Source organism: Microtus oregoni, unplaced genomic scaffold (assembly GCF_018167655.1).
Source record: "Microtus oregoni isolate MIOR12 unplaced genomic scaffold, Mior012 000021F_ref0000039, whole genome shotgun sequence".
Classification (NCBI taxonomy): Eukaryota; Metazoa; Chordata; class Mammalia; order Rodentia; family Cricetidae; genus Microtus; species Microtus oregoni.
The window spans coordinates 23,163,946-23,189,697 of record NW_024543080.1 but is presented as its reverse complement, the minus strand read 5'-3'; the positions used below and the strand labels follow the sequence as shown (position 1 = coordinate 23,189,697).

Below are 25,752 nucleotides of genomic sequence, written 5' to 3'. Positions count from 1 at the left end.
GACTCAGCGCCAGCCACCTCTCCTGGCTTCCCTGCAGTCTGTGTGCTGGGTGTCCCTGCAGCACAGTGGTGTTTCTGCAGGACCGTGGTTCTAAGCAGTGCTCTCCAGCAGAGAAGCTGTGTGAAATCAGGTTTCTGCTCTGACACACGTTTGTAACCACTAGCACTCTCAGATGAGTCTGCCATGCACTACGTGAGATGAAACGGGGCTCCCGCACCCCACTAGTGACAGAACTTCTTAGAGTCAGTCCTTACCAGGAGTTCTTAGGAGGAGGCCGCAGTTGCTAGAAAGCTCTTGTAAATAAATACCCTGGCTATGAAATATAGATTAGCCTGCTTATAATATTTTTTCTTATAGACAGTTTTATATAATGTTAATGAATCAAACAAAAAGTGTTTTGTTCAGTACTCTGATAGGAATTAAATCTCACTTTTGAAATAATTGATGTCCTTTGGTCATTGAGTAAAATACAGCCATGCTAGAATTCTGAGTACAATCAAATATGTACCTAGCATTATGTGTTTCAAAGTAAGAGACACCCTAGATTTTGGTTGAAGGGGCTGTTTCTGTCTCCTGTTTAACTGAAAGGTCAAAATGTTCTCCATTAATAGTATCGAATCTGCATTTTACTTTTATTTATATAAAATTCAGTCTGCTTCATTTTATTGTTTTATTTCTCAAGATATCATATGCATTAAATTTTTAAAAATTGTATTTACTTAACTGGTAAATGGCTCAGTGGATTAAGGCATTGCTGCTAAGCCTGACAGCCTCAATTTAATTTCTGGAAGGTGCACGGTAGAAGGAGAAAGCCAACTTCCTTAAATTGTTCTCTGATCTCCATATGTGCTGTAGTACGCGCATAAGTGTGCACATATATATGCGCAAACACTCACATACATGTACATAAATCAGTGTAGGAAAAAATGAAAATTTAGCTTACCATCTCCCGCTTCATTTAACTACCCACTGTAGACACTCCTTACGTTAATAACAATACTTTGCCATATTGCCTCTTCAGGAAACAGACGTGGTGCCAGATACCAGACTTCTGGACAAGTTCAGCCAGATTACCCCTCAGCTCTTCACTCCACTGGATGGTACCACGCAGAGTCCACCCCTGGAGATTTTATACATCCTAGACTTCTTCATCGCTCTGGCAATTTGTAACACGGTCGTGGTTTCTGCTCCTAACCAGCCTCGGCAAAAGGTAACCTCTAGTGCAAACAAGGGTTTGCTCAGCAGTGGACAATGTGGGGGTGACAGGTGTCTGTAGTGGCTTTGTTATGTGAAGATAGTGCATAACAGTAGCAGCAAGGGGAGCGGTGTAAACCAGCTACTGAGAACTTTTCTAGGTTCCGCACTTACACATACTCTAAGAGATTTACTGATGCTAATGTTTCTAGTCCTCTCAGAGCCCCAGGAGCTAAGGACTCTGGCTCTGTTCTTTGGCATCTTAAAGATTCCTTGGAAGGATTTCACCAGGGTTGCAAAATCAGTGAGCCTATGAAGGTGGGGGTTGAGCTGAGACAGTAGGACTCTGGGCTCGCTCTGTCACTTGCCGAGGACAGAGTCACTGATGGGAACAAGCCTTACTAAATTGAAGTTGTCTGTGAGCCTTCTGAGACCCCTAACATCATATCCATGACATCAAACAAAGTGTGAAGCGTTAATTTAATGGTCCCGACTCTGACGAGCTTTCTCCATGTACCAGCTAGGTTTGTTTTAACTCAGTCTGCCCGTTTTCCAGTGTGAGTATGATGTGCCAGGATTCAGCAGTTCCTCAGTAGAGTTGTAGCTTAGAGCTCACGGAAAATTCATTTTCCACTTAAGACGGCAGACACTGTAGAGCCCGATGATCTAGCGAGGCATGCTAGCCTCCTGGTGTATCTTGCCTTTCCCGCACATCCACTTAAAATTCAATTTACAGCAAAACCCAATTAAATTTTAATTTTCCAACCGATCATTTTCTTTTGGCAACTTCAGAGGTGGGAGCTTTAACATAAAAGTAATTCACTTCCAATTAAGCGGCACCTGATCGGAGAGACTTCACTTTACATGGTGTTGCCTGGGAAGATGCTCTGGAAAAGCGATTATGGAATTAGAGAATAAACGGCGGGGTTCATGAAAAGTTGTACTACATAATTCTTTACACCAGTCCTCAAAGTTGGTCCTTTTGGTGTTTTCTTCCTACAAAGTATGGTTGATGTCCTAAAGGGTGCACTGCTTTACTGCTCAGAATAAAATCTTTGGAGACATAAAGAACCCCTGCTTCTCCCCAATTCTTGGGGTAGGGAGAGGAAGGGAGCATCCTGTGTGAAACAGACTTCACCATGCAGATGCTTGCCCCGCTTTACGTCTGAGTCACTGATGACATCAAAGACTGATCAGCAAGAGTCCTCCCATGTGAAGTTAGTTTCTGAAGAAGACATTTTAATCCTCCACGTACTTCTAATGAATAAATTTTAGAATCCTTCGGGTGGTCGTGTGCCTGAACCACGGTAGGCATGAAATTAAATCCCGGATACTAGAAGTGTAAAAGATGACAGGGTACAAATAAGAACGAACTGTGAACGAGTAAGGAGTTAAAATCACGTGATGATGTGGATAAGTTCCTCTTTAACTGGCTTTCATTTAAGGACCAGCTTTGTTGTAAACGTTTAGATAAGAACCTTTTATAGGCTCTGAAAAGAGGAAAGATGTATTCTGTTAGCCTTTTGGCTGATTTCCTTCCATGAACTTGGTGGTGGTGCGTGGTTTTTTTTTTTTTTGTTGTTGTTGTTGTTCTTCTTCTTCTTCTATCTTCTCTTTCTGTTTTCTGAACTTTTCCTATAATACTCCAAAAGCACTGAACTTTTCTAAGAATATATCCATGCTGTCTATAAACATCACTTTAAAATAAATTTCAAGACGTTTTGTTTTGATATTGATTATTTAATTAATTTGAATTCTTAATTTAGTGATGGTGGATTGTTTCATAGCTGATTCTTTGAGACAGGGTCTCACTATGGAGTCCAGCCTGGCTTTGCATTGGAATCCTCCTGCCTCTGCCTTCCAAGTGCTGAGATTATGCTGTACCTGGTTCAGTTGGCTTTTGATTGCTATCACTAAGCTTTGCCAATAAAGATTATAGATATTATACAAGGAAAATTATTTCCTTAGAACAAATTCTATAAGAAAGGCCAATATTAGCATTTTGTATCCTTTGTTCTCAGTTGTGAGAGGCATGTATAATACCATTGTGTGTGGCACATTCTTGTCCCCAGTGGCTTTTATGTCTTTCTGTTTGCTGTGGAATTTCTAGGGAGAAAGCAGATTGACAGGTAAGACTTTTTCATGTCTCATTTTTCCGGCAGTTGTGATGACCTAATTTTGTACATGTTTTTGAATCCTCCCTCATTATCTTTCCTAGATTGGGCTCTCCTCACTGACTGGAATGCCCATCAAATCTTTGGAAGAGATTAAAAACATCTTCCAGAAGTTGTCTGTCCGGAGATCAAGTTCACCATCTCTTGCTGGTGGGAAAGACCCGACATCTGGGACTCCTTCTGCCTTTGTGAGCAGAATCTCTTTTTTTAATCGAACAAAACTGTCACCTCCTATGGAGGATGAGTCTTCCCGGATGGGTGAAAGCTCCCAGGCCAGTAATTCATCATGCTGTACAGAAACTGAGGCACAAAACAGTGCCGCTGGCTCGGCTGAAGCCCTAGCTGGGCCACCGCCCTCGGCCTCCAACCTGTGCTATGAAGCTGAGAGCCCAGATGAAGCAGCCTTGGTGTACGCCGCCAGGGCTTACCGTTGCACTTTACAGTCTCGGACCCCAGAGCAGGTCATGGTGGACTTTGCTGCTTTGGGCTCATTAACATTTCAACTGTTACACATCCTGCCCTTTGACTCGGTAAGGAAAAGAATGTCAGTGGTGGTCCGGCATCCTCTTTCCAAAGAAGTCGTGGTGTATACAAAGGGCGCCGATTCTGTGATCATGGAGCTTCTGTCAGTGGCTGCCCCAGGTAGGCTCACACAGTTGTCATGGTAGCCATCAGAAGGGCTGGGGAGTCAGCCGCCACTCCCAAGTATTTCGGTAAAGGCTACGAAGACGCACTTGGAAAGGGAAAAGGCTGCCTAGGGTTAGGTGGGAAGGCAGGGGGCTTCTGAAGCTGTAGAAACCATGGTTGTTTGTATCTGTAATCCACCCTCTGTAAGGCTGCATGTTTGGGGAAATTTGGTATCATAAACCTCATAATGGGCTCCTGAGAGCCACACTGTCATTCTATGGCCTACCAAGGGAGGTGTGCCCCGGAGAATAGGAAGCGCTGACCCATCATGGCAGCATTTGTATCAAAGCTTTGCCACTTCCTCTGCCCAGGGGGAGAGAAAGTGAAGAATTCTGCTGCTGACTTCCTTCCCTAGACACACAGTTGAGATTCAAAGCAAAAATGCCTTTTGTTTATTATGGATTAAACTGTCATTTTTCAAAGGGAAAAAAAGTCTAATTGGGCAGCCTGGCAGGAATAAAGATTTTCTGTTCATGGTTTCAGATGGAACAAACCTGGAAAAACAACAGATGATAATAAGGGAGAAGACGCAGAGCCACCTGGATGAGTACGCCAAACGGGGGCTGCGTACCTTGTGTATCGCTAAGAAGGTGAGACTACCCGGCGTACTCCAGGCTAGCCTCTTCTGGTTTGCCCGTCATCACTGAAAATGAGTGGGTATTGGACCTCAATCCCAGTCCAGATACCAGGGAGGTTCCTCGGACTAGGGCTGTGAGAAAAAAAAATCCTAAGACGGGCAGCTCCGCTGGCGCAAAGAAATCCAATTAGGTCAGATCAAACCAAATTAAAATGCCCATCATTTTATTAAATACGGCTCTCTCAGGTGGCCAAGCGCATGGCGGGGGGATGGGAAAGTGGGGAGCACATGCAAACCCGGAACCATGTGTTTCTCCTCTGGGAGCCCACTTAAATACCCTGTGGGGGTGGTCCTGACCCTCCCCCAGAGAGGGGTCGGGACCTGGCATCCTGGTATTTGAAGTCCAAACCAATGCAACTCCTAGGCCAGGGGGCTGGGATGGAAGCTGGGTCTGGAGTTTCACTCCCGACTTAACAAGGGTCCCTTTAAGTAGCCTCTTCATTCTATATACTTCTGGGTCAGGCTTCTGTCCCCAGAGGTTTTTGGCAGGTGCCTGAATGTTCTAATCTCAGAATTCTTACACGTCTCATGCATCCCACATTACATACAAGTGGCTTTGCATGGAAAACAGTTGTTTTTCTGGAAGGAAAATCCCAACATCTTATTATATTTCCCCCAGAACCTTTTGTATAATGTCCCCCCACCCGTTAGCATTAAATGTGATTTTGAAAAAAATAGCCAGAGAGAAGCTTTCATTTTTCTTTCATAAAGAGTTGGTAGTTTTGTTTTGTCTTGTTTTCTATCTGCCCATAAATTGATCTTTCAACTCAACTTTAAGACACGGCCTGCCATTTCTAGATGAAAGGTTGAATAGCAAGAAATAACCAGAGCCTCAGAAGTGATTTGGGGACTTTTATTGCCAAAACCTCTCACTGACTAGTTCTTAGTTATTGTGGGAGGCAAAGTGGAACTAGCTCTGTTGGGACCTCCAAGGAACCCAGGCAACCAGCTGCATGAAGGATCAAATGCCGCTGGTTCAAGAAGAGCGGGGGTGGGGGTGGGGGGTTTGGGGATGGGGGGGTGGGTGGGGTGGTGTCATGGTCGGATCAGCTCTGGCTTCTCACATATTTCCCCAAACCAAATTACCTGGCAGGAAAAAAGGAGTATATGAGAGAAAAATTACTAGCACCCTCCACTCAGCCCTGCTTTTAAGACCCAAAATGCAGATTCACCCGTGATGGCAACTTCCGTGATAGAAGACTCTGGTTCCTTCTCCAAGAGTTGCATAAAGTTTTGTTAGAACCAAGACCTTGCGTTTCCTAGAGGGCGACTCTTGTTTTACCTTTTCTGAAGCTAACCATATTAATGAATCTTCAAAGACCTCTGAGGTGCTGGTGGCTGCGGCATCCCTCAAATAAACAATCTTGACATTTTCTTAGCTGCACCATTAGAATGCTCCCAGATTTAACCACCAACAGGAGGTTAAATTAAGTAGGCTAACCCCCTTTCAGCAAAGATCATGTCTAAAATGTCCCGAGAAGACTAAGCTGTGATGTGTCTCCATCAGCAGACTTGTGTCTGCTTGATCAGAGTTTGGGACTCTTGTGTCCTTGTGCTGAAGGGATATGGGTCAGACACAAGTGTGCCCAGAGTGGGAAATTTAGTAATGAAGTTGTTGGCATGGAATTTTGCCACCTGTCAGTCCTGGCAAGATGCTGCAAAGTTAAATGGCCTGACTCCTGGCCTCTTTTCTTCCTCTCTTAGGTTATGAGTGACCCTGAATATACAGAGTGGCTGAGGGATCACTTTTTAGCTGAAACCAGCATCGACAACAGGGAAGAACTGCTAGTTGAATCTGCCATGCGACTGGAGACCAAACTCACGTTACTCGGTAAGTAAAAGGTGCTGTTGCCCCTGCGCAGAGAGTTTTGCCTGTGAATCCATTCTTCTCCAGTCCCCTTGATCTAGTAAGCATGCATGCTTCTCACTACTGTGTCCGTCCTGATCTCTTCTCGTGTCCCAGTGCCTTCAGACCTGTGGTCTGCTTCAGTTTGCCTGTGGTGGGAACAGGGTAGGCATTCTTGGTAAGGTATAAAACCAGACCACGCAACACGGCGTGTAAAGCCAAGCAAACATCTGAGGCTCCGGGGGTGGGGGGGTGGGAGGGTGGGGGTGGGGGGTGGGGTTGCAAGTGTCTTGCAAGGGATTGAGGGAAGTCTTAGATATGTGTTGTCTTCTTACATCTTTACAGCAGACATACATCTTATTTAGAAGAACAGTAGTGCAGTGACGTGTTCATGCTCAAAGGCTTAGACATGAGCTGAAAAGCAAGAAACGTTTTCCCCCATGTGTCTGGTCCATGTCCTTTATTCTGTACCTGCAAGCGAGCTTGGAGGCTCTTTTTCTTCTCCTCTTTCCTGATCCCAACCCAAACTGCGCAACGGACACCTCTCATATCAGGTTGGCCTGCACCTGGGAATCACTTAAAGAGCTATAAACAGTCCAGGGCTGTTGGTCTGTGTGTGACCGTGACACTGGAGTTGCTGAAAGCCTGCTGAGTCACTCTCAGGAGCCGTCCGGTTCCGAAACACTGGCTTGGAGCTGAGATGTAGATTCTGATAGAAGGGCTGAGCGCCAAGAGAGCCCCTCTGAACCCCATGCCTCTGTCTAGGCGGAAGCATGATCTCACTACATCTGTCAAGTAGATTAGGCATGTCCCCTTAAAACACTAATAATTTCCTTATGATGGCGTAAGTAGCTTAGGTGTATGCTTCCTAATCTGCGTTTGCAAATGAAATAAGGCTCCAGGTCTAATGCCAAAACTCAGTTGGCAGCAAAATCAACCCCGAACTGATGTAACATTATTTTTAGTATCGATACTCCAATTAACATGAAAATCTGCTGGTTTTTCTATAGCAATGTAAATATGTGTGACTAACAGGTATTAGAAAATGTATAGCATATAACTGGTGGGAAAGACATGAATTCCAAAGCACATCTGGGCTGCATCCAGTCCCAGAAAAGGACATTGTAGACTGACATTTTGAAAGAGCATCCTAGCCAGGCAGTGGTGGCACACGCCTTTAATCCCAGCACTCGGGAGGCAGAGGCAGGCGGATCTCTGTGAGTTCGAGGCCAGCCTGGTCTTCAGAGCGAGTTCCAGGACAGGCAGAGCTGTTACACAGAGAAACTCTGTCTCAAAGGGTCGGGGGAGCATCCCTAACAGACATTGTATCTTGTAGCCAAGAGGGTTCTTTAAGAGCCTGCCCTCACTTTTGGAAATTTCATAGAACTATAGAACTCAGGGCCAGGTTATTCAAAGCAGAGAATCGGCTCTTTAATTTGTAGATAAGAATACGAACCAAAAGGAGAATGAGTTAGATAACTCCACCACAATCTTTGGTATTTTATGTCTACTCAATTGCTTTCTTTGGCTCTCTGGAAGCTACTGGGGCAGTTTATATATAGTTCATGGCTGAGTGTCCCATGGATAGGATTCAATGAGTGGTCTCGTGAGTCCTAGCTGGCTCTAATTTCTAAGCAACCTTTTTTGGGGGGTTTGATTACTTTTCAGGTGCTACCGGCATTGAAGACCGTCTGCAGGAGGGAGTCCCCGAGACGATAGAAGCCCTTCACAAAGCTGGTGTCAAGATCTGGATGCTGACAGGGGACAAGCAGGAGACAGCTGTCAACATAGCGTATGCATGCAAACTCCTGGAGCCAGATGACAAGCTCTTCATCCTCAATACGCAGAGTAAAGTATGCACGATGATGCTGAGCCAAATACTCTTTTAACTCAAAAGCCGATGGGGCATTAGGCGACTGATGTGTGCAAGGAAAAAGAAATCTCATCTGACCGTCTCCAGCCCTTGATGTTATGCTCCCGGGTGACCTTGCTCGTATTTGGGAGTTTTTCTAAAAGCCTTATTCAGAGGCATCATGGATGAATACAAGCATTAGAAAAAAAAAAAAGGTCTTCCCTTTTTATTTTGGGTACCCCTCTCCCCATTCTCACTGTGTGACCAGGGAGTTGACAAAACAGACAAAAATGAGAATACATATATATGAAATTTTTGAGACAGGAACCTACCTCCTTTTCTAGTTGGAAGGAGGTAGTAATTTTTCTTAGTAACTAGATATTTTTATGATCAATTTTAAAATTAGGCTCTCGGTGTAATCCTGCCCTCTAGTGGTAAATTTAGATACTGCTCCTAAGAGCACCCAACATTGTAGATATGAAGGGGATGTGGTGTTAAAACAAAGCTAGGTGGAAAGATTTTGGATAGCCCATTATTTATTTATTTGTTGTTTGTTTGTTTGTTTGCTTGTTTAAGCTACAGTTAATCACTAGGATGGACATTTGAATAAGTAAGTGGGCATTCCACACACACTCCTAGCAGAGAGACACACTCCGAGATGTGTGCATACTGTTTATTTTGCTTGAAAGCTCGCCTGCATCCCCGCTTCCATGTGAAAGCCATCACTCTGTCACAGCATCCTGACTTTGTGATGTCTTCTGTGCCACCTCATGGAAGCAGGTTCTGCAGACCCTGCCACTTTGGGGTAGCTGTTTTATGGCTAAGCCTCCCGTGTCGCTCATCTCCGTAATGTGTCTTGAGGAAAGAACGCTGCCCTTATCCAACACAGACTGAGCTCTCTTTTATGGCAGACCTGGGGCCACATTTATAACCAGAGTCAGCACCCAGTCCCGTCAAGGAACAGAATCATTTCAGTGGCTCAGAATGGATGTGCCCTGAGTGGCTAGTGAAATGCTTACCTACTGCTGATCAAGCATAGGTCCTTGGGGAGTTATTTGCCCTGTGTGGCCTCTTCCTCCTCTCCCGTCATGGACAGTAACACCTATGCCTTGACATGGTTATGAGGCAAAAACGAGGAAATGTCCCCTGTCGACATCAGTTTTGTGAAGGGCTTCTGTAGACTTGGGATTTCCTCCTGCATATGGTCTCATTGCCAGCAACACTTAAAAAATGCTAGATGTCTGTTGAGAGATTTGGAATCCTAAAATTAAAAAATAAAATTAATTAGTGCTGATAAAATGCTGCTGCCAAGCCTGGGACCTGAGTTTGGTCCCTGGAGCCAACCTAGTAGGAGATAACCAGTTTTCACTCCTGAAAGTTGCATGTGATCACCACATACACCATGGGCATGGGCACACACGCATACACCCACACATAGTCACATCAAATCAGTAAACAAACAAATGAAAAGTAAAATCAAGTAATTATTTGTGTATTTAATTTGACTCAGAGCTTTTTAGACACGAAAAACTTTTATCTTAAAATTATAACACATGGTAATTCTTGAACATTCAAACAATGTGAAAGCCTTTTAGAAAAGGTAAAATATTAAAAATCTTCCCTCAGAGAAAGCATATTGACAGTTCGAGCATTCCTCTTGATAGCTCCAAGTCTGCATGCATGGGAAACCAAGCATAATGTAGTATGCCTCATGGGCCTGGGACTCCCTGCATTTATCGGGAAAGTGCTTCCAATGTCTGTGAGAATAGACATGATGATCTGTGTCATCATGAGAAGCCGAGCCTAGCATCACTCAGGTCGAATGTGTCAGTCACTCTTTGCAACCGGGGACTTTGGTCTCAGGGATACTTGGCAAGACCTGAAGACATTGTAATTGGGACATCTGAGGTAGGGTGGATGCTATTGGTTTTAGTTATCAGAGGTCAATGATGCTACCAAATATCTTGTACCTCACAGAACAGCCACACACACAACCAAAAGATATTCTGGTCCAAATATCAGTGCCGCCAAAGAGTGAAAAGGTTGCCGTAGAGTGTTTTATTTCTAGGAAAAAATAAATATAACTTTAAATGGGTCAGTCAGCTAGGTGTTCTAACTGGCATGCTGTTAAGTTTCTAATATCTGCACCGGCTTCCTTTTTTTTAGTTAAAAAATTGTGTGTATATGTACATGCACGCAAGTGTGCACACATATGCATGAGTGTGCTTGTACATGTAAAGACCAGAGCTCAACTTCTAATGTTGGTCCTCAGAGGCTATATACCTTGGTTTGTGTGGTTTGTGTGCTTGTTTGTTTGGTTTTGGGGTTTTTTTGTTTTGTTTGTTTTGTTTTTGGCTGGGTCTTTCTTGGCTTGGTGCTCTCTGGTTGGATTACACTGATGTGCCTGCAAGCTCCCAGAATCTGCCTGCTTGCATCTGGCTCTGCCTCCATGTTGCCGGCCTCATAAGCAGCGCCCCGTGCACAGCCTTCTCACCCTGCTTCTGGGCATGGAACTCAGGTCCTGAAGCTTGCAAATGCTTTGCTGACAGATCCGTCTCTCTGGTTTAACCAAACTCATTTTTAGCTGGTACCTGAAAAAAAATTGCACACATTAGCGGGGTGTCGTGTGGTGTTCCATGTATGGATTTTGTAATCTAAATCAGATTAAGTTTATTTGCCTCCCCACACATTTCTCATTTCTTTGTGATAAAAACATGTAAAACTCTTCTAGTTTTTTAAAAGATAGATAGATAGATAGATAGATCTATTGACTTAGGTTGATTGGTAAAAAGCAGCAGGATTATAAAATTTATTTATAAATACACAATTTATATTGGAAGACATTTAAAACTACCAGTTCAAGAAGTATTTGGTGCACTATTAGTTGCTACTAATAATTAACTTCATATATGTGAATTGTCTATATAGCTTAAAACAGTAGACATAATTTAATTTTGTTTTGTGACTCTTGGTTCAGTCACTAGTCTGTAAATATGTCCCTTTTCCAATCTCTATTCCTTAGGAGTCCACAAAAGCTAAAGAGGGCTCAGATCACAAAGCCTGTTCCCTCTTGTGGTGGATTCTTCTGTAACATGCTAAGGAGACACTTAGCAGCCAGTTAGTTCTGGGCTGTCTGACGCCATGTCTGTGTGGCGACTTCATAAATTTGTGTGAACTCCACTACTGGCAAAGTGAAGGCAAAACTGTACCCACTTAAAAGCCTTCACCATGTCCGTCTTCGGGGAGTGTGTGTGTGTGTTCTCATTATCATGTCCTAACATTGTTTACTGCCTCACACACACAAGAGTGCTCCTTCAGTTTATGTTGTATGCTTATAAAACTTTACTCCTAAGAATAACCTAACATCTTTATTAGAAGCTCTAGAAGGCTTTCCATGCATGACCTCACTTGACAATTGTAACAAGTACACATCGACTCATTTTATAGACAGAGTATTTTGATTTTTATCAAGTATGAAATAATAATTAGCATTGAATTTGGTCTCTTCATCATACTGAGATTTGCACACTACTTAGAAACAGTCACTTCCTACAATTGGAGTTGTGTTTTATGGCATTACCTTGAACCAGGATTAATGAATAGGGATTGCTATCTATCCCAAGGGGCATTCGGTTTACTTCCTATAGGCTTGTGGTCACACACGATACATTGCCACTTGATCAACACAGGTGGTTCACAGCTCTGTTATGAAGATTATATCTATATTGTAAACGGTACCATATATCATTAATGCTGCAAAGGCTGTCTTATATTATTGTAGTTATATTATGTTCCCCTAAACACCACCTCATATTGAATATTCTTTGAATATTATTTTAAAGACTACCAAATATGCTGCTTTCTAAATTGTGCCATATTATTTTCATCAAACTAAAAAAAAAAACTTGTACAAATAGTTTTTACTATTGTCATTTTGATCACTAATAAGCATGTGTGTTTTTTCACGGCTTTAGAGGTATATGGGGTCATTTGTTCAAAGGTTAAGTAGTTGAGTAACTCCGTTTTAAAGCTGGATCTAGACTGTACGTTGTGGCGCCGTAACTAAATTTGTGAAGCTGGGAGCTGTAGAGAAGGTAAGAGGCTTATTTAGCCACAGGTTGGAAGCTCATAAGCAAGGTGCCAGCCACAGCTTCTGGTAGGTGTCCCATGGTGGAGAGCATTGCATGGGCTTATGTGCACAGATGGTGAGCGGTGAGAAACCTCACACAGGAGGAGAGGAAGCAGGAGAGTAAGGAGAGACCAGGCCAACTCCTTTCCCCATCTGTTTTCTAGAGGAACTAGTCTGTTCCTAGTAGATTAGCCCATTGCCAAAGGCCAGCACCCACTCCTTCATGTGGGTGACCATGGGGTCATGACCATCCACAGGGCCCCACCTCTTAAAGGCCCCTGTGCTCTTCAAACTACACTTGTGATGATTATACATAAAGTCACTAATCTTGGTTGCATCATACTTCCTAATCAGCTCCTACTTTTCCTTTGTTCCTTGTATTTTATTATAAGCTAAGAAATGCTTGGTAGGCAGTACTTAAAAGTTAAAAAAAAATTACACATGGGATGTTCTTGAATCAGCAAGCCATTTCAAACTGGGTGTGTAGATTTAAGTCTCCTGATTTTAGACCTGAGGTCTAGCTTTAGTGATCATTTGACACAATGGTTTCTGGGTAGGTTGATTATTAATCATCCTGAGTAGAATCCATTCAGCGAATATTTAATGAATGTTGAAAGGACCTAAATTGTGTGTGTCTGTGTGCACATGCGTGTGTGCATGCATGAATTTATGCATGTGTTAGTGCAGGTGCACACAGAATCCAAAAGAATATGTTGGATCCCACTGAAATGAGTTACAGGTATCTGTGAGCCTCTAGTGAGTGCCAGGAACTGAATTCTGGTCCTCTGCAAGAGCAGAAAATGCTCTCGGCTGCTGAGTCACCTCTCTAGCCAGGATGTGCTTTCTCTTTCACCATACAGGATTCAAATGTGACTTAGGGGATTGAGGGCGTGGCTCAGCCACGGAACACATGCGTAGCAGGTGTAAGGCCCAAGGTTCCGCCTCCAGATCAGCAACAACAAAAGCCCAGTAGAGCATAAGGAATGACTGCCCTCCAAGCATTTCCTGTGTTGTGTAGAGCACAGATGCACACCAACCTGATGTGTACCACTAAGGACATCCTTGCCAGAATGCAAGCTCCGTGAGGATGTGTCCCCCAAACCCCCAATGCTCACTCATACGGTTTCCCAGCAAATGTTTATGAGTAGATTAATGTGTTAAACAGAAAGAAGATGACAATGCCCCTCCCTGCCTTAGATGTCTGCATTCCGGTTGGTCCTTGCAGCAGTGTTAGGATAGAGGTAGCATGTGCCTTCTGCATATGGGAAAGTTGAGGCTCAGAGAGCTTGTGTGTTTGCTTAATGCCAAACAACTGGGAGTTGGTGGGATAGACCTGGCAGCTGTTGAGATACACTTCTGGGGAAGAGACGCTGCCTACCTGATGGAATGTTTTTGATGATTTTTTTATTATTGTCCTGTTTTACAACCCTACCAGTTTCCCCTCCCTCCCTTCCTCCTAGTACCTCCCTTCTGCTCTTCCCCCATCCACTCCTCTTCAGTTTCTCTTCAGAAAAGGCAGCCGCCCATGAATAGCAACCAAACATGGTATATCAAGCTGAAGTGAGGCACTGTAGTTGGATTTCCTATCAGACTTTCTTTGGAGCTGCTAGTCCCCAAATGATGACATGGAGACTTATTATTAACTGTGAAACCTTGGCCTTTAGCATAGGCTTGTTCCCAGCCATTGGCCTTTAGCACAGGCTTGTTCCCAGCCATTGGCCTTTAGCACAGGCTTGTTCCCAGCCATTGGCCTTTAGCACAGGCTTGTTCCCAGCCATTGGCCTTTAGCACAGGCTTGTTCCCAGCCATTGGCCTTTAGCATAGGCTTGTTCCCAGCCATTGGCCTTTAGCATAGGCTTGTTCCCAGCCAGCTCTTAAATTAACCTATTTCTATTCATCTACATCCGCCACATGGCTTTTTATCGCTCATCCATTTTGTACATCCAACTTGCTCCGAGTCTCCCTGACATTTGCCTAGATTTCATCCCGAATTCCTCTCTCTGCCCAGAAGTCCCGCCTAACCTCCCCTGCTTAGCTGTTGGTCATTCACCTCTTTATTAAACTAATCAGGTGCCTTAAGCAGACAAGGCAAAACAGCAACATATTTTTACAGAGCTTGCTTAAATATCCCGCAACAAGGCATGTCCCTCTTATAAAAATTAGACAAGACAACCCAGTATGAGGAGTAGGGTCCCAAAAGCCAGTAAAAGAGACAGAGATAGCCCTGCTCCCATTGTTCAAAGTCCCGTAAGCAGACCAAAATACACAGAACTGTGACAGAGTTATGCAGAGCACTGGGAATCCTGCAGAAGAGGGGGGGGGGAGATTGTAGGAGCCAGAGGAGTCAATGACATCACAGGAAAACCCACAGAATCAACTAACCTGGGCTCACAGGGGCCCATAGAGGTTGAACTGCCAACCAGAGAGCCTGCATGGGACTGATGTGTTGGAACTTACATCCTACATAGACATTTTAGCTGGAGAATTGTGTTTGAGGTGCTTCTTTATTCTTAACCTGCCTCACGTCCATAGAAGCCTATGGGAGAGCTGCAAGGCTGAGAAGTTTTGAAGTGGGCTCTTTGAAAGTAACCCACGGTTCACTACCCAAGGCAGCCCTGATCCAGCAATCGCTAAAGAAAGAGAATGAAAAATTGAGCCAATTCTCCAGCAGCGCCCCAAGGTTAACTGTCTCTCGCTCTTTGTTCAAGGGTGCCTGTGAGATGCTGATGAGCGCAATTTTGAAAGAACTTCAGAAGAGAACTCAAGCCTCTCCTGAGCCAGCCTCACTAGGAAAGGATTCCCGTCATCTTCCCGACCGCCAGTGCTCTGGAAGGGCTGGACTTGTTATCACTGGGAAGACCCTGGAGTTTGCCCTGCAGGAGAGTGTGCAAAGGCAGTTCCTGGAGCTGACCTCACGGTGCCAAGCTGTGGTCTGCTGCCGAGCCACGCCCCTTCAAAAGAGTGAGGTGGTGAAACTGGTTCGTAACCATCTTCACGTGATGACCCTGGCCATTGGTGAGCGGAGGTGGGAGGGTGGACACCCTGCCCGGCATTCTCCGTTGCGTGACTCCAGGGGCTGATCCTCTGCCTGTCCTTCCTTCTGTCTGACATTATAGTTCTGTATTTCCTCTTCGTGCTCTACTTTGCTCCCCTCCGCTTCTATCTGTACCATTTCCCTCCCTTCCTGCCTCTGTGATCCCCTGCTGTGAACATGATGTTAGGGACGCAACTCATACAACAGTATGATAATATTCTTTGGGTTATGTCTTAGACCCCGAATCAATTTAGTTTACCTAGAATTAAATACCGAATCAGGAACTGAAAACTTTAGGATTTCTACCTTGAGGAAAGTTAAGGTATACAAAAACAATAAAGTATCCATTCAATGGGTGTTTTCAAGTGGCATAGTTGTATCAGGATTCCCCCATCCCAGACAATAGCTATAAAGCAGTATCTGTACCTGATACCTTTCTTATAGAGCTTACATCTAGTAGGAGGGTACATAGTAGCACAAACGAATAAGCAAGTGAATGTGGAAAATATCAGTTAACTACTGATATTTTTTTTAAAAAAAAGGAAAAGATTTGCCACTTTAAGTTCAGTTCCTAGAGTAGAACTGGCTGCTTGGGCTGTCCATGAGTGAAGACATAAAGGAAATGGCAGAGATCAAGGACACTGGAGATCAGGGGTAAGCATTGCTGGCAGACAGCACAGCAAAGGAAAAACCAAAAGACGCTGTGTGCACTCAAGGCCAAAGCAGACTGAGAGGGTTTTCTGCAGCTGACTGACGGACAGAGATGTGGATGTGGCCAGGTCTCATAGGGTCTGAAAGGCCATTATAAAATTTTGGCTTTGATCTGAAAAAGGGAGTGAGGGAGCCAGTGGAAAATGTTGGTCTGAGTGAGATCTGCCTTCTATTTAGAAGGATCGCTTTGTCCTCTGTGTGAGAGTAAACATGCCACAAGAACATAAATAAGGAAAATATTTGGGAGGTGGTTAAAATAATTCAGACAAGAGACGGTGGTGGCTTGGACCCAGATAGCAACAGCGGAGGAGGAAGTGGGACGAGGCCAAACAATAGGCATGCTTTGAAGAAAGGGCCGCTGATATCTGCTGATGAATTGGATATGTGCCATGACAGGAAGAGTTGTCCAGGGCACTGCCAGTGTCTTGAGGGGTGGGGTCTGACATTTACTGATTGGGAGCAGGGCTTGAGAGGTGGGGTCATAAGCTTACGTAGCTTGCAAAGTCTTTCAGATGTCTTCATAGTCATGTCAAGTGTCCAACTGGAATAAAAATCTGCAGCTTAGCAAGGTGGAATCAATCAAACATAAACACTAGTGAATTGTAGGTCCAGTGCATGCTAAGGGTTTCACGGTCTAAGACCATCAAACAGTGAGCATCCGTGGGAGAAAAGCGTGCCGTGCAGTTCTGATACACGTGTTTAGATGGGATGCGGTGAAGTTTCCTCCAACCCTTCTGTTGCTTAGACATGGAAATGAACAAATGATTCAGATCCCTGGATTCAGATGGAGTGAAACCCTTGGCCTTTGTATTAATTAAATCATGGGCCCATCGATACCAATCACCGGAGGCAGGGGAGACAAGATGTTGACTTCCAGGCCTCAGCCAGTTTCCTATCCATCGATTCACCCTAACAAAAACACATGGGCTCAGAGTCAGCAGCCATTTTGGGACAGTGCATGCTCCTTACCTGAAGGGGCTTCTAGTGCTGCGGTGACTCTGGACAGCACTGTAAAACCATGCGCTAGAGAGGATGGGGCCCACAGGGTGGCTCTGGAGCCTAGTGGAGCAGCTGACGTAAAGGGGACGTGAGAAGATTTCCTAGAGAAAAAGACATGTAAACTAAGCCTGGGTAAATGCTATTCAGCAAGGTAGGAGGGACAAGGACAGTGTTAAAGAAGCAGAGAAACGACTTGTGGAAGAACCAGAAAGAGCAGGGTATCTGGAAAATTGGAAGTAGCGTGATGGTACGCAAAGGGGAAGGGTCAGCCTAAGACCGTCTCACAGTGTCCTGGATAGTGTATCGTCAATTGGCACAAGTTAGACTCATTTGGGAAGAGGATTCTCAGTTGAGAGAATGTGTCCCTGAGATTTGTCTGCAGGCAAGCCGTGTAGGGCATTTTCCTAACTAGTGATTGCTTTGGGAGGGCTCAGCCCATTGTGCATGGTGCCCTCCCTGGAAAATGAGTCCCAGGGTGGATAAGAATGCAGGTCAAGCAAGCTAGGAAGAGGAAGCTGATAAGCAGCATCCTCCATGGCTTCTGCGTCAGTTCCTGCCTCGAGTTCCAGCTCTGCTTTCCCTCAGTCATGAATTATGATTTCTGAGGTGAAGTAAGTCCTTTCCTCCCCCAGTTTCTCTTTTGATCATGGCATTTTATCACAGTAATAGAATCCTAAGATACACAACATGAAGGATTGGAAGACAGTATTGAGTCTGGAAATTTTCCTAATGGTAGTGAGATGCTACATTTAATTCTGCTTCACTGGTTTCCCTGGAACTCTGGAAAATGGGATGCACCCCAAAGGACCAATTTGTTCACTTGAATAACCATGGATTTGCAGTTTACACCTCACACATGTCTCACGTTTCCTTCTGCCTCGTGAAGGGGATGGTGCCAATGATGTTAGCATGATACAAGTGGCCGACATTGGAATAGGCGTCTCAGGTCAAGAAGGCATGCAGGTGAGTCCATAACCCAGCTCCCATGTCCATCTGCCTACTAAGGGGACTTCTCTGATAAAATTGTGGTGGGACGGTGGGGCTTTGGGGTAAGGAGTGAGAGAGGCCGGACCTTCATCTGTTCCACAATTGGTCACTTGTGAATAATATGTGGTCCTGGCCAGTTTCTGCTGTGTTCCTGTGTTTTGATTTCTTTTAAAAGCTTGTGCACATCACAGGATTTCACTTTGTAGGCATGTGATAGGTTTGTTAAATTCTCATTGGAAAAAAATCTACTACAATTTGAATACATGACATGTAAAATATAGTGGAGGGAAGGGAAAGGAAAGGAGACATGAAAGAATGAGAAGGAGGAAGATGTGATTGTGTCTGCTGTCTCTGTATGTGTGTATATGTGCATGTGTGTATATGTGTGTATGTGTACATGTGTATATGCGTGTATGCATGTGTGTATATGTATGCATTGCATGTGTGTATATATATATCTGTGTATATGTACATGCACATATGTATGTATGTGCATATGTGTGTAAGTGTGTATATATGTGTGTGTGAATGTATGTGTGAATGTATGTGTGTATGTATATGTGTGTGTACATAAGTGTTTGTATATGTATGTATGAATTATGTGTGTATGTATATATATGTGTGTTTATATATGTGTATGTATGTATATGTAACGTGTGTATGTGTGTGTATTTATGTATGTGTGTATATCTGTGTGTGTAAGTGTGTGGGTGTGTATGTATATACATGTGTGTATATATGTATGTGTGTATGTATATATGCATGTGTATATGTATAGTCTCTCTTTTTGGATCTACTGGGAGTTAAGTTAATTGATTTGGGTTTCCTGATTGTCAGGCTATACTGCTAGGCCGTGTGTGTTCTAGCATGTTCAGTTGCTCAGGATAGTCTTCTCTCCCTGTTTGCAGGCTGTGATGGCCAGTGACTTTGCCATCTCTCAGTTCAGACATCTCAGCAAGCTCCTTCTTGTGCATGGGCACTGGTGTTACACACGACTCTCCAACATGATTCTCTATTTTTTCTACAAGAATGTGGTATGTACCTGCTGAGAACTCGCCACCCCGTCTCCACTCCAACCACTCCTGGTGGCCTCAGGGATGACTGGTTGTGTTCATTAGTGCTGGAGAACAGCCGGAAGCCGTTCTCATGTCCTTCCAGAGATAATCTGGGAATGTGTGCTTGAACTGTTGGCTACAAATTGCTAGGCCTGTCCATCTGCCAGCACACTCTGGCCCTGTGTATTCCATTAAGTCCTGACTGGTTCATTTAAATCCAATTTTTGACCTTCTATAGAAAGATAGTGACAAGCAGGATTATGAAATGTTTCAAGTTGTCAGTAGAAAATGAAAAGGTTTGCTTCCATGGTACTGGGGATGGCAAATAAGTAAATTGATGAGTAGATAAATAAATCTGCTGCTCCTAAGTAACAGCTCCTGTCCTCTGTCAAGGAGGAATAGAGATGAAAACCCAAGGATTTTTCTACCCCGCCCATAAAGTCTATCTATGCTTTGCAGATCTATTGTGATGTTGGAACTTTAGTGTGATTTTTGCTTGGAATAATCAGAAATTGCTTGGAAATCCTCATATCTAATCTTATTTCATTTAAATTAAACATACCTGTCTTCCTTCCTCCTTTCTTCCCTCCTTTCCTTCCCCCTCCCTCTCTCCCTCCTTCCTTTCTTATTTTTCTTTTACTTTATAAATTTTGTGAGGCGGTCTCTAGTAAAGTCCTGGATGGCCTTGTATTCACTATGTGGTTCAGGTTCGCCTCAATTCTGTAATTTCCTCCTACTTCAGCATCCTAAGTTGCATTACAAACATAGAGCAAAATAGTGGACTTCAGTTTTCTTTCTTACACACTCACACTTAGGTTCATCTTCTTCCAGGTGGACTATGTAGCGACATCATGGTCTTTAGGCTGCCCTTGTTCTTGGTCTTTAAAAGCACAGCATGTTGTAGGGGACATACATTGGATCACTCGATTGAAATACCTTCCACCATCTTTAGGGAAAACGCGTTCATCCTCTTCAGGATATGCCACAATGTCTAATTTAGATCTCTGTTTGTGAGTCAAGGTGGGTTTTTCCCCTTGTAGTACAGTGAAGTTCTAGAAAGCTCCCAATTATTTTCTAAATCAAAGTAGCACATTTATTCGCAGTAGATACCTTACAAAAATATTTCAAATATGAAATGTCTCTACCCGGAGAAATCTGTGACATGTCATGGGAAAGTTCAAGACATTGTTGTCTGTGGACTTTTAGAAAGGCTTTTAGAACTCTCCCAAGAGTTCCCCTGCAGTATCTTTGCATTTTCTATCTTTATCATTATTGGGATGCGAGCCTCGTCGCCACCCTTATTAAACCCAAGGTTTGAGAAACACAAATATTAGGGAGAGACACCGCAGCTCTTAGAGAGGGAGGGCACCCTAGTTAGTAGGCAGGACATCCTGGGTGAAAGGACTGCTTTCTGCTGTCTAGCTGCAGATGGTCACTTGCACTCCGGATTTAATGTCTACCCTTTATTTTCCTAGCCAAACAGCAATTCCATTATTAGTCACAGAGATCTGGGTGAGGATGAGAAGTCTCTAAAGTGACTTAATTTCTGAGACTGTGTTTCTTTGATGTTGGACAACTTATTAATGAATACTATGGGTGTTCACACCAATGACCCAAACTACATGGATCCAAACTGGGTAGATTTGTAGGAACTGACCATAATGCCTCTCCACGAACACTAGGTAGAAAGGTGTCTTCTAAGTGTTATGGCTCTGTGCTAAGGTGTGGTGGTGCATCTGTGCTGCTGGTGATGGCAATATCTTGCTATTTGGTGGTCTGTGGTTGCAGTTCAATTGAACAAATGCCTGTGTACCATGCACAAAGCCCTGTGCTCGATTCCCATCACCGCATAAACTGCCTGTCTGGCAGTGCACACCTGTATCTTCACATCCTCAGGTTCAGGATACTGAGGTCAGGCTGGGGAGATGGTTCAGTGGGTAAGTGCTGGACGGAGGAGATAACCTGAGTTCAAATCCACGGAACTCACATTAATAAGCTTGGCTTGCTCACGTGCTCCTGTTGCCACAGCACTGTTGTGAGTGGAGTTGAGATCCCTGGGACTAACTGTGCAAGCATGATCCAGGTCCAGTGACAGACCCTGTCTCAAAGGAGTGAGGTAGAATGTAACAGAATAGATACCGATGCCTTCCTCTGGTCTCCACTTGCACACAGTTTGTACCCATGCACCCTGCCTACATATAGTGTGTAGTTACACACACACACACACACACACACACACACACAGTAAATTAAATTTACTCTCTGGCTAAAATTGGATGGCCTCTTGGGAAACAAGGGGAGATGGCTACCCTAGGTGGAACTGGCAGCCAGTCTGGGCTTTAGGTCTTGCAATCATCAACATACTCATGATCAGAATGCTAAAGTAGCTAATAACCGCTCCACCCTCCCCCAATTTTTTGTTTTTTGTTTTTCAAGACAAGGTTTCTCTGTAGCTTTGGAGCCTGTCCTTGAACTCACTCTGTGGACAAGGCTGACCTCGAACTCACAGAGATCCACCTGTTTCTGCATCCTGGATGCTGGGATTAAAGGCATACACCACCGCTACCTGGCCCCCAATATCTTAATATATGTTAAACTCATCACAGGTTGTGGACACTCCCTAACTTATTTTTGACTGTTAGTCCTGAGGTAATATAAATTTGATTGTACACAGGATGAAACCAGAGTTTGCAGAGGTTCAGAAAGTGGCAAACAGCAGATGTTCCCTGAAATAATAGACGACCCCAGAACCTCAGTCCAGTGCTTCTCTGTTTGCCCTTCTTGAGAGCAAAGGGATTTTGCTGCACTGGCCAAGTTAAAGATGCAATGCTGGGGGAAAGACTGATGTCTAAGGTGGTCACCTCCCTGCGTTTCCCAAGGACCATCCGATTAGAGTATGAGAATCCCATGCTTTGGGAACCTGTCAGTCTCAAGATAACTGGATGTTAGCCACCCTTCTGGCACCATTCCACTTAGCTGCTATGAAATAAGTGGGCAGGGAGGTGGGAAGACAAATGTGTGCATACCTTCTCTGAGCCAGGTACTCACCTTTGTTCCATTTATCTAGAGCGAAAACTGCCACTTATATGTTGGAGGAGAGAGACACTTGTTGGTTCCCAGCTACCTGGCTAGCTTAGGCCCGAAATAATCACACAGAAACTGTATTATTTAAATCACTACTTGGCCCATCAGCTCTTCCTTCTTATTGACTAACTCTTACATATTAATTTAACCCATCTCCATTAATCTGTGTATCGCCACCTAGCAGTGGCTCACCAGCAAGGTTTCGGCATGTCTGACTCTGGCAGCGGCTCCATTGCTTCTCTCTGACTCTGCCCTTCTTTCTCCCTGCATTCAGTCCCGTTTTCCCCACCTACCTAAGTTCTGCCCTATCAACAGGTCAAGGCCGTTTCTTTATTCATTAACCAATAAAACCAACACATAAACAGAAGAACCTCCCACACCACTTACATGGTGCCATTTAAGTAGGTGGGTAACTTTTTGCAAATTTCTTACTCTCATTGGGCCTCAATGGCTTCGTTTATTCAGCCTGCAATAATGAAGTATCACAACAATAGCAATGGAAATTTTCAGCAGGCTAGGGGCCAGAGGTCTGAAATCAGGAAGTGGGTGTGGCTGGGCATTGGTAATGGTCTTTTCTGGCTCTACCCTCTCTGGGGAGAGGAAAGTCTTCAGAGTGCATTTTATGTGATTGCTGATCCCATTCACACAAGTTCTGCCATGATGACCTAATGACTTCACTGTCTGACCTCCCCTCTGAACAGTGTCACACTGGAGACTAAGATTTGCATACATGTACTTTGAGGGTACAGAAGTGTTTAGTTCATCATCTTAAAATGGGAACAACAGAATTCCCTAGTCATTATGAAGATTAAATGAATTCTTTGTAAATTATTTAGAATAGTGCCGGTACCATGTAGTACTGGTATGAGGATGTGTATAATATTGCTAAAATACTCACTAAAAAGAAAACAGAATTAAAGACCACCATGGCAAGTTGTGTTCTTCATCTGTGGTTGACAAATCTGAAGGGTGTTTGAAGGCCCAGGACTCAGATGTGCAGTATGGGAGGTCTTCAGAGTGTGTCCTGATGTCTCTAAGCTCTGAATGTCTTTCTTTGTGTCCCCAGGCCTATGTGAACCTCCTTTTCTGGTACCAGTTCTTCTGTGGATTTTCAGGAACATCTATGACAGACTATTGGGTTCTGATCTTCTTCAACCTGCTCTTCACCTCTGTCCCCCCCATCATATATGGCGTGTTGGAGAAAGACGTATCTGCGGAGACCCTCCTGCAGCTGCCGGAACTTTACCAGAGCGGTCAGCGGTCAGAGGTAAATGCTCAACAGAAATCTGTCAGCAGATGCAATACCTGCTGAAAGCCAGCGTGACTCCAGTCAGCTGGGCCCACACATTATGGGATAGTCAGGACAGTTGTTTAACATGCCTGGTTGCTTCCAGTGCTCTATACCAGTGGTTCTCAGACTTCCTAATGCCCTTTTATACGGTTCCTCATGTTGTATTAACACCCCCAACCATAAAATTATTCCATCATTACTTGATAAATATAATTTTGTTACTGTTATGAATTGTACTGTGATATCTGATATACAGCCCCCCAAAGGAATCGCAGCCCACAGGTTGAGAACCATTGCTCTATTCTCACATGGCAGATGTGAAGTCAGTGGTATCAATTCAAATCTTAAAAAGTTCTAATGTATTTATCAGATGTAATTCAGAGTTCATGACCTTTCTGATGGCAGCTGACATTTGTTAGGCCCACTACACAACCTGTTACAGTACCCAGCAAACATGTCCTGCCTCATGCATCTCCACACAGATGCTTTTTGAGAAAAAATATAGTGTTTTTCCCATTCCAGATCGAGGAATCTGAACCTTAAATGTATTAAGTAACTTCCCCCAGACTTGCAGAGTTAATGAATGATAGAACCAGGATGTGAAACCAGCTCAGTCTGGTTCTCAAGCCCAAGTTAATTCCTCAGTGTCTGGTGTCTCACAGGACAGAAGTGATCTCCACCTCACTGATCTTTGGATTCCTGCTCAGCACTGGCTTCTCGCGTGCTTCCCTGCTTCTGTTGCTCCCTTATCATCCCTTTCATGGAGGATTGTGGGTAGTAGGCAGGGTAGCCTACAACTAGGGTGGCTGTCTAAATATTCTTGTTCCTGATTCATTGTTCGCAAGATTAATAATGGCCAACATGGATGTAACAGGAAACTTATAGGATGGCAGACACTGTTCTAAGTGCTTCACCTAATCTAATCCACCAAATATCTGGCAAGGCAGGTCTGCCATTTTCTCTTCTTTGTAGGAGGCACAAGACAAGCACAAGGAGTAGCCCTTAGCAGCCTGGTCTTGGTGCAGAGCTAGTGAGTGTTGCAGTTTAGTGTCGACATCCAGGCCCAAGGTGTGCCTTTGTGCTGTGTGGCAGGAAGGACTCTGATGGTCCCTTTAGTCCTTGGGCTCTTCTTGTGGTGCTTAGGCCAGATGTAAAGTGTTGCTGTAAACACATTCATTGCGAGGCTCCTGACAGAGGAGGGCAAGGAGCCACACCTGTGTGTGGGCAAGGCTGAGCAGCCCCAAGTGTCACGTGTTCCAGTACTAAGAATGCTGATTGCTAGAGTTCTCACATTTGTAATGGACAAAAAAAAAAAAAAAAGGAAGGAGAAGGGAAGGGGTAAAGAAAAAAGAGGAAAAAATAAAACAAGAAAAGAAATGGCCCAGGCTAACCTGATGTAAAAGAGAAATGTATTAACACACACAGCTGCAAAATCCAGGGCAGTGGGATCAGCATATTTTCCTCTAAGCAATTATAAATGTCTACCTTTGATGTGTTAGCTTGTCATTCACCGCCTCTGGTACTCATCACCAAAGCTAGAAATGTCTTCTTGCCCAGTCCTGGGGCGTGTGTCATTCCCAGGGACATAGCTGAAGCAGATGGGCGGGTGGGAAGGTTCTCTATGGAAACACTGGACAGAGCAGAGTGAGATTAGCAGTCAGAAATCTGTGTGCTGGTCCCCGAGGTCTACTGTGAAGACATTAACACAGATCATCATGGGTTGGGAATAATGGAGTGTTTGCATTCTGATTCTCTGCTGTGTGACCTTGTTTTACCTTGCCACGGTTCAGTTTGATTACCTTCTGGAAAATCTGTAGGACTAAGGAGATAACACATATAGCATTTCCAGCCACATTAAGAAAAAAAAAAAAAGAACTCAGTATTTTGGCCAGGCGGTGGTGGTGCACGCCTTTAATCCCAGCACTCGGGAGGCAGAGGCAGGCGGATCTCTGTGAGTTTGAGGCCAGCCTGGTCTACAAGAGCTAATTCCAGGACAGGAACCAAAAAGCTACGGAGAAACCCTGTCTCAAAAATCCAAAAAACGAAAGAACTCAGTATTTTTATTTCGAACA

General features: G+C 44.1%; 1 protein-coding gene across 1 annotated transcript in view; it reads left to right on the top strand.

Annotated features, from left to right (window-relative positions):
- Positions 1-25,752, top strand: part of Atp10d (ATPase phospholipid transporting 10D (putative)) — an 88,312-nt gene that overhangs the window by 53,815 nt on the left and 8,745 nt on the right. The window contains exons 11-19 of the mRNA XM_041671464.1: positions 1,022-1,210; positions 3,413-4,010; positions 4,539-4,645; positions 6,397-6,523; positions 8,207-8,391; positions 15,228-15,534; positions 18,150-18,226; positions 19,159-19,284; positions 23,456-23,656. Of these exons, the coding sequence (XP_041527398.1) occupies positions 1,022-1,210; positions 3,413-4,010; positions 4,539-4,645; positions 6,397-6,523; positions 8,207-8,391; positions 15,228-15,534; positions 18,150-18,226; positions 19,159-19,284; positions 23,456-23,656 (1,917 nt within the window). The remainder of the gene's footprint in view (positions 1-1,021; positions 1,211-3,412; positions 4,011-4,538; positions 4,646-6,396; positions 6,524-8,206; positions 8,392-15,227; positions 15,535-18,149; positions 18,227-19,158; positions 19,285-23,455; positions 23,657-25,752) is intronic.